The following is a 7,898-nucleotide window of genomic DNA, read 5'->3' as shown; positions in this document are numbered from 1 at the left end:
AAAAAAGAAACATGGGACTTCAGGTTGTTTTCCACTGTGTACTCTAAAATTTGAGGCTGTCTCAGAATTATTTTTCTGATATCTCTATGTTTGACTCCAGCACTCAACAAGTATTCTAATCTCTCCTTGGCTGATTCAACATTAATCTGAAGGGATGGCATATGCCTCTCGTACATCTGGATGAAGTGAGATTCCTTAAGACCAAAAGTGCTCAGATATTCAAGCAGTGGAAAATATCTCTCGTCTAAGTCTAATTCTTTTGACAAATGAGAAAATCTGCTCTTGGTGAAGCTTCCTGCTTCCTGGAATAGTAAAACAGCACCGGTAACATCAGGCATAACATTGGAAGTCATATCTAGCAGCTAGCTATGATGACGGATACCTTGTCCTTAGCATTCACATTTGAAGAACTAATACTGCTTGACTTTGTTGAAGCACTGTACGAACCACCTCTACCTGTCTTCTCTAGAGTGTGTCTGCCATTCTTTGCAGCAGATTTGCTCTGCCTTGTTTCAAGGTTACGTCCAGTGCTTTGTGACTGAAAATTCCAGCCTCCTTTTATGCGCCCGCTGCTGCCTGTTTATAAGAATTTTCCTTAAACTGATTTAGTTTGCCAGAACTCTGTGCTTAGTTTTTGAATAATACCTTGTCCCTTGAGGGCGGCACTCTTCGATTTTAACCGCTGTCTGTCAGCCTCAGAAATTTTAACATCTACGAATTCATCCTGGAAAATGCCCAAAATGTAAACATGAAAAACTTGGCTAATTAACTCAATTTGAACTTTAAATCATGATAAAGATTAGCTAACAGTAGGATGATCGAGTGGCCAGCTGAACCAAAGTAACTAATCAAGCACACGGGGAAGATAGTCTATTATCTGAATCTTTGATTGAATGCCTTCTTGGAGGATCCATACACAACTTGCCAAGCTTAGTAACTGCTGAAGTCCATCCACGGACAATAAAAAAATTCTGATCTAGAAACCAATAAGCTGACATCAATCCTAATTATACTATGGCACACTGGATCAAAATCAGTACGCAGTGTCTACAATGTTCTAAGGCATCTCAGATCAACCTATAAATCTTTCTCTTACTCGTTTCCACTTTTAGTTCCTTAGAATTTTCACTTATTGAATCATGCTCATGACTGCCAGAAAGAAATATATTCAACAAAGTAGCTTCAAACAAATGGCTTTTGGTATTAAACTATTGGAGGACGTATTATTTGATAACACTAATATAAAATTCTGTCAAATAGTAGAATCACAAAATAAGCACACAAAAGAAACGGTAATAAAACATACTTCCGAAGACCAATCGTCTTCGTCGTCATCAATTTCATCAGAGCCGCCACCGTCATCCTCATCCTCATCGGTGTCGTACGCAGAGAGTGATTGGCCGTACCTAGAGCGGCGGTTAGACTTCAAAATCTTGGGATTGGAATGCGACGACGCAACTCGCGTTCTGCTGTAGCAGTTTCTGCCATTGAATCTTCTAAAAGTGGAGACAGTGCCAGCAGCCGCATGCGAAGGCAAGGAGGCTGCGAAATTGAGAAGATAGGAAGCGTGAGAGTGGGAGGGAAGTAGAGAGTGGTTGAGAGTGGGAGTGGAGAGCGAGAAAACCGCCATTTTCGAATAGCGTCGCGATAAATAATGAAGAGAGCAGAATAAGAATATGCTGCTATCATATGCTCTAAAACCCTAACGAGATTTAAGAAAACTGAAGAGTATCTACCACCGTACAACGCTGTGGAACCTTATCTCCTTGCTCCTCTCTTCTTTCTCTGGTCTCCATTGCTTTGGTCACTTATGACATTCTCCATCACTAGTTTACGAGCTAATTGCATTTTTAGTACCATACTATAGTCCTATTGCAGGTCGGGTTACAAAATAGTCAATTTTTATATTATATTTTAAGACCTTGTTTATTTGTCAGTATAGGATAAATGAGTGGGTGGATGGGATTGGGATTGCTTCTCGTATTAATTAGGACTTGTTAAATTATATTATGTTTACTTTATATTAAATAATGATAGACTACCCTAAGGTTTATGATGTGGTTTTTACTTATTTGCCCACAAATAAGACAACACGTTTCTCAAGCAAAAACTCTTATTATTTGAAACTTTTATTTACTACGGCATTCTTCTCTCAAAACCCAAAATTCATTAAAATTCCTGTCATTTATTTGCCATTGTTGGGCTATATCAACTTCTGAAGGTCTAAAATACCTGAAACGAAGTATCAGTCGAACCAATGTTTTTCAGCCCACACATCATATTCATCTTGTCCAATCAAAATCCCAGATCAAAAATCTATTCCCTTCCATCTCCTTCATCTTTCAACCAACAAATTAAGATAAATAAGAAAAAAAAAGAAAAAAGAAACCCATAACAGAACAAAAGGATGACAAATAATCGACCACTCCTCATCCAACAATGAGAGAATAATACGCAATAAAATAGAATAGAAGAAGAAAAATTATTCTCTCTCTCTCTCTCTCTCTCGTCCCTGCGTTTAAAACAGCAACAGAGAAAAATAGGAGAACAAATGCGGTGCCAGAGAGAAAAGGAAACGTATATTGATGTAATTTGGTTGAAAAATGGGGACTATATGGTAATTGGACGCAACCAAATTAGAGGCAACTTAGGCAAAGAAAAATGAAGGCGTCTTCCAAGCGGAACAGGATAATTAAATCCCACCCTTGCAAGCCGGATTTGAATCCAATAAATATTGCAGCATAGTATCGAGTTTTGGAAGTACCGGGCCATGTAAAATTTTTGTAAACAAACCATTATTATAGATCAGGCCAGATATTCATGCTAATACTATCTAGTAAATAGGACCTATGAGTACTAGATGTAATTTTTTTTCAAATTAAACAGGCCGATGTGGAATTACTCTAAACCTCATAGGAGGGCGGTGTAATTATTTTTTTTTAATATTATATTATATTTAATTTGATTTAAAAAAATATATAAATAAGAAATTATTTAAAATAAATAAAACTACTTTGCATTTGAAAATAAAAATCGATTCAGCGAGTACTGATTTTTATTATAGTATTTTTTACTTAAATCTAATTAATTTTTTACGTGTTATCGTCTTAAAATGCAATTGATTATTTTATAAAAGAATAATAAGATTATGTATATTTTTTAAAAATAAAATAGATAAAGAATTAAAGCTACCTAATTAACGTAATATTTAGATTTTAATCTAACTATAGACTTGTAAAACAATTTTCAATTGGGGATTAATTTTTAATCGCTTCACATTTCCTTTGCGTTTCAAATCCGACACAGAGGCCGCTATAAGCCCATTGGGCCTTTCATTGGTTTGGGCCCACTATCACAGACTACTGAGCAGGCCCATATTTTTCGGAAGTGTAGGGGAGTGCTCGCCTGTGAAACGCATCTGAAAGAGGAGAGCCTCAGCTGCACTGTGGCATTTTTGATTGACTGGTTGTTGGAGAAGAGAAGCTGAGCAGTGAGGAAGTATGAATACTGATATAACGGCCTCGGTGAAGCCGGAGTACCCGGTGATAGATCGGAATCCACCGTTCACGAAGACGGTGGCGAATTTCAACACACTAGACTACCTCCGCCTCACCACCATCACCGGCGTTTCAGTCGTCGTCGGATACCTATCCGGTACCATACCTTACTTTCTGCTGATTGGTTGATTGCTTGATTAGTCTTAAATGCCGAATGATTTGATGATTTATTGTGTATGCGAATGAATGATTAGGGATTAAGCCCGGGATTAGGGGGCCGTCGATGGTGACGGGTGGTCTGATTGGGGTGATGGGAGGTTTCATGTACGCATACCAGAATTCTGCCGGCAGGCTCATGGGTTTTTTCCCCAATGAAGGCGAGGTTGCCAAGTACAAGAAGTAATTCTTCCTAGGGTTTCTTCTGCCTCTTTCCCGGGCCTGCTAGTGATGCTCTTTCCCCTTTGTATTTTGGTAGAACTGCTGATAAGAATGAAAATTCTCCTTGCTGATGATGTTTTGGGTTTCTGTAGGAAGAATTTGACCAAGTTATATTCTATTCTCAATAATTGAGAGGTGGTTACTGGAACTCGAAATCACTTGTATTGCGATTGCTGCTTGTTGAATTTAACTTGCATTTGAAATACTTATCTGCATCCTTATTTCTTATTACATATTAAAATTTGTCTTGCTAGAGTGTTTTGTCACAATGTCCTCCAACTAGTGGCAAGTTTAGGGATCATTGTTTGTGTCCTTCTGGTTGAGCAATACGGTAACTGCACTTTCATGTTCAACACAGTTTTGACAAAGGCTTTCCTGTGATGACTGGCTGATCATATTGGTTTTCAAGTATGGAGAGACATTCTTTTTGGGTTAGATAATGTTGCCTATTTTTCTTGGTTAATGGGCACCACATCATTTTTCGGTGTAGTAGACTTGCTTAATCCTTGTGAAGATTACCATTAGTTATGATTGTTTCTCTTTAAACATTTTGCTTGTCATAGAGCCAAAGTGATTCTTGAAAGTGTTTTTCATATAGAAAAGCGATTTATGGCTCAGAATAGCTCGATACATTATGACAACAAGATTGCACTATGACAAGCTTAAACAGATATTCTGTATGGACCGTGTATTTCATGAATGCTTTTAAGGTGAAATATGATTGTTCCGATTAGTTTTGGTCTTAATATAGTTCTCTGTTTTCTTATTCCTGTATAGATTGATTGAATTAATGTTTGGTATTATGCAAAGACTTTGTCTGCAGTTGAGCTTCTCAGACTTTCTTGAACTTGTGTTTCTGATTCTTGGATCTGTCTCCACATATTTCCATTAACTGATCCTGGTTAATGATCATATAATCATTAACCTAGGGTAGCAAAATTCAGCAGAGTTCATTGCGATGAAACCGAATGTATCATCTGTGACAGCAATAAGCTCTAATTTTGTTGTTATCTTGCCAATAAACCCTGTATAAGAGCTAGCTTGCTTCCTCATGCATCACTTTGAAAACGCTTTTTTTTCCATTCTTCTGTTGGAGTTGATGAAGACAAGTGATTAATCATGTCATGGCACGAGATGTGCAATTGGGTTTCGAAATTAAGCTACTTCCACCGCTCAAGGAATAATTGCGGAACCCTTCCTACAAATCAGGTTTAATTACATACCATCGTCATGTGGTATTCAAAAGTACAAGCAGAAAATTAAACAGCTGGTGCGAATTTTTTAGCACTCATCGTCAGCATTAAGAAGCAGCCCAGCCCTCAAGAGAGAAGGTTTATTTCGTCAAGTTTTCCCTTCTGTTATATTGGACTACTTTTTCAGTTATTCTAGGTTGTTCAAGTCCTCCAAGACGGCCCAAACAGAATGCCTGTCGAAGTTGCAAGTATATCCCCAGAAAGAAAGCCCAGAAACGGTGAAAGATTGGCTTGGCCTAAACCCGAAGCCGAACAAGTCGACGTGGAGCAATCAGAACTTCGCCCGTCCTATGGCTCCAAATTGCCACCCAATAGGCCGAAGATTCAGACCTGATCATCTGTGCTTCTCTGAGCTATCAGTTTCCGTATTTTCACGAATGGATGCTGCTCCATTCTTCTCATCTCTTCAACTAATCCCTTGCGTAAAATACCCTTCAACCCGAGGCTTCATCACAAGTCACCCCACCTACTATGGATCAAATCTAAGTCCATCTATCACAACCAAACCCACCATTCTACCGAGCAGAAACATCCCATCAACTTCAAGAACAAGTGCTATAAACGACTTCTCCGCCATCACTTCAGAGGTGCAGCCCGAAATCACTTGGCAAATTATCTTGGGCACTTTAGGTAACCAATAGTATATATGTCAATTCAACTTAGATTACGCTCACCGTCCTTCAAAGCGTTTCAAGATACTGTGAAACTGAGTTTCAAAATTGTGCAGCCGGTGTTACCCCTTTCGTGGTCGCTGGGATTGAGTTCAGCAAGAGAATTGTACGTAAACTTGGATTGAAACAACTGTTGATGTGATGTTAACCGTAATCAGTAGCTAATTGCAGGCTTTTGTTTTTGGTTGGACTGTAATAAAATGACAGGTGGCACAGAGGAAGTGTAAGGTGTGTAAAGGCTCTGGGCTTGTTCTGAGGGACAAGAAGTACTACTTCCGATGCCCTGGCTGCGGTATGATGCTATTAATTGATCTAAGTGTAGATATAAGTAGCTGATCACCAAGATTTTATTGAGTAATTTGATAGTAGCAATTGCTCGGCAAGATTTATGGAATGATTAGTTGGTTCTTGTTTTAATCAGAAAAGCTAATTGGGTGCAGGAGGGTTCTTGCCATGGCAATCTTGGAGGAGATTCTTTACTGGTTAGATCGTGTAGTTGCTTCCTCTTTCTAGTTCAACCGTAAGTTGCATGCAGGAAACCAGAATTTCTGAAGATTCCACAACCTGCACTTGTTCTCATCTGGCACTGCAGTTTCTGGAGATATGCAGACGCAGTTTTTTATTTTATTTATTGTTTATGTATTATAAATAGTCAAAACAGCACACAATGTCGAATTACGAATAATACAATGAATATCTTTGAAATTTTCATTCTGTAATTCTTGGACAGGTAAATGCTATAGCTGCCCTGAAGTTCAGATGCTTTTGATAATCACAAGATCAGTACATAATTAATTTATTACAACTAAGGACTGAAAACAGTATAGGTTGGGATTTAAGATCCTACATCATACAGAAAAGCTGGATCAAACACAGCTACAACATTATATTCAGTCGAAAACTATAACAAAGCAGGGTAATACAGCAGTCGGATTTCGTAGAACTAAGGACTGAGCCTTCATACACAATCCATCTCCAACAGATTCACATTCCCCACCTTCCACATCTATAACTCTACCAGCTATTGCCCGACAAATGATCACTGCCTTATCTGCATTCTTATTCTTGGCAATGGTGCTCATTTCCTCGCTCATTTCCTCGCTGCTCATGCTAAGTCGAATCCCATGTTGTATGTTGTAATAAGTGTTGAAACCAGATTGGATAATTCTACAAACACGGCAAGTGGGATCACTGCAAAGTTCAGACACTAGTTGTGTGTTTCTGCCACAGCAGCTGATTGTTGTGCCGTAGAATTGCAAGATTTCATTTCCGTCCACCATGCTTCTTGGATGATGCTCGTACGATGTACTCTTCACTGATTCTCTGTACTTTTCAAACTCTCCTATGATATCGGGCGAGTTTTTCACCTTGAGGACTCTCTTTATCGTCCTGGAACACTTTTTCGGGTTAGCTGAACTTGCTTGGTATATCATCAGGATCACATTCCTCGACGAGTCCCCAATTTCCAGCTCTACTTATACATACAAACTAGTATGAAAGAGCCAACATCAAGTTATAACTAGAAAAGCTAATGTGGGATATGACTCTGTTACCTTGAAACCTGCTTCTTATGGGATAATGTCTAAATTTGAGTTGTAACAACGGGCTTTCATGTTCATCAGTGAGCTGATTCCTTTCTGCCGAGGTGCTACTTCTCCGTCTGGCCATTTTTTCGGGCAGCCTAGCAACGTCTGTCATCTTGCTGCCGCAGTTGATGTTCTCTTTTAGAGATATCCAAATGGAGTTCATCTCTTTACAAGAACTCAAAGATTTCAGAACAATGAACAAGATAAAGAGTATGGATGCATGACTACCTTGATAGGCTTAGACTTACCTCAGTCAGTGAGAGCTGCTGCAAGGAATATTAGTTTAGGCCTTCTAATCATTGGCAAAATGGTTGATATTGTAGGTGGGTTGGGCTCCTGTGGGCAAAGTTTGACCAGACGTGGCTTGATTTCTTTCAAGCAGCACACAGACAAGGGAAGTTATAGTTTTTGTAAGCACTCCCCCCCCCCCCCCCCCCCCCCACCCACCACCAA

General features: G+C 39.0%; 4 protein-coding genes across 5 annotated transcripts in view; 2 read left to right on the top strand and 2 right to left on the bottom strand.

The window, feature by feature from the left end:
• Positions 1–1,813, bottom strand: part of LOC105174945 (transcription termination factor MTERF9, chloroplastic) — a 4,271-nt gene extending 2,458 nt beyond the window's left edge. Inside the window, exons 1-4 of the mRNA XM_020698167.1 lie at positions 1,307–1,813; positions 646–724; positions 383–576; positions 3–302 (exon numbers count right to left, since the gene is read on the bottom strand). Coding sequence (XP_020553826.1) covers positions 3–302; positions 383–576; positions 646–724; positions 1,307–1,630 — 897 coding nt within the window. The 5' untranslated portion in view covers positions 1,631–1,813. The remainder of the gene's footprint in view (positions 1–2; positions 303–382; positions 577–645; positions 725–1,306) is intronic.
• Positions 3,409–4,140, top strand: LOC105174944. Its single transcript, XM_011097206.2, has 2 exons — positions 3,409–3,654; positions 3,752–4,140. Exons 1-2 carry the CDS (start codon positions 3,501–3,503, stop codon positions 3,898–3,900), a joined length of 303 nt encoding a protein of 100 aa, XP_011095508.1. The 5' UTR covers positions 3,409–3,500; the 3' UTR covers positions 3,901–4,140.
• On the top strand, positions 3,899–6,587 carry LOC105174943. Its single transcript, XM_011097205.2, has 4 exons — positions 3,899–5,818; positions 5,916–5,965; positions 6,067–6,151; positions 6,300–6,587. The coding sequence occupies exons 1-4, from the start codon at positions 5,479–5,481 to the stop codon at positions 6,344–6,346; spliced, it is 522 nt and encodes a 173-aa protein (XP_011095507.1). The 5' UTR covers positions 3,899–5,478; the 3' UTR covers positions 6,347–6,587.
• On the bottom strand, positions 6,711–7,859 carry LOC105174942. Of its 2 annotated transcripts, XM_011097202.2 has the most exons (3): positions 7,694–7,859; positions 7,413–7,610; positions 6,711–7,330 (listed from the first exon to the last, which is right to left on the bottom strand). In XM_011097202.2, the coding sequence occupies exons 2-3, from the start codon at positions 7,606–7,608 to the stop codon at positions 6,750–6,752; spliced, it is 777 nt and encodes a 258-aa protein (XP_011095504.1). In that variant the 5' UTR covers positions 7,609–7,610; positions 7,694–7,859; the 3' UTR covers positions 6,711–6,749. The 2 variants fall into 2 exon arrangements, with proteins under 2 accessions (XP_011095504.1, XP_020553913.1); XM_020698254.1 differs by lacking the exon at positions 7,694–7,859 and having other exon boundaries at positions 7,413–7,629.

Source organism: Sesamum indicum, linkage group LG12 (genome assembly GCF_000512975.1).
Source record: "Sesamum indicum cultivar Zhongzhi No. 13 linkage group LG12, S_indicum_v1.0, whole genome shotgun sequence".
Taxonomy (NCBI): Eukaryota; Viridiplantae; Streptophyta; class Magnoliopsida; order Lamiales; family Pedaliaceae; genus Sesamum; species Sesamum indicum.
The sequence above is the reverse complement of the archived record's forward strand: the minus strand, read 5'-3'. Positions and strand labels throughout refer to the sequence as shown.

Bases quoted from the DNA above. Each gene is read 5' to 3' on its own strand.
- LOC105174944 (XM_011097206.2), top strand. From the start codon at position 3,501: ATGAATACTGATATAACGGCCTCGGTGAAGCCGGAGTACCCGGTGATA. The intron at 3,655-3,751 runs GTACCATACCTT...ATGAATGATTAG, and splicing joins CGTCGTCGGATACCTATCCG to GGATTAAGCCCGGGATTAGG.
- LOC105174943 (XM_011097205.2), top strand. From the start codon at position 5,479: ATGGCTCCAAATTGCCACCCAATAGGCCGAAGATTCAGACCTGATCAT. The intron at 5,819-5,915 runs GTAACCAATAGT...AAAATTGTGCAG, and splicing joins AATTATCTTGGGCACTTTAG to CCGGTGTTACCCCTTTCGTG. The intron at 6,152-6,299 runs GTATGATGCTAT...AATTGGGTGCAG, and splicing joins CTTCCGATGCCCTGGCTGCG to GAGGGTTCTTGCCATGGCAA.
- LOC105174942 (XM_011097202.2), bottom strand. From the start codon at position 7,608: ATGAACTCCATTTGGATATCTCTAAAAGAGAACATCAACTGCGGCAGC. The intron at 7,331-7,412 runs GTAACAGAGTCA...ATGTATAAGTAG, and splicing joins CATAAGAAGCAGGTTTCAAG to AGCTGGAAATTGGGGACTCG.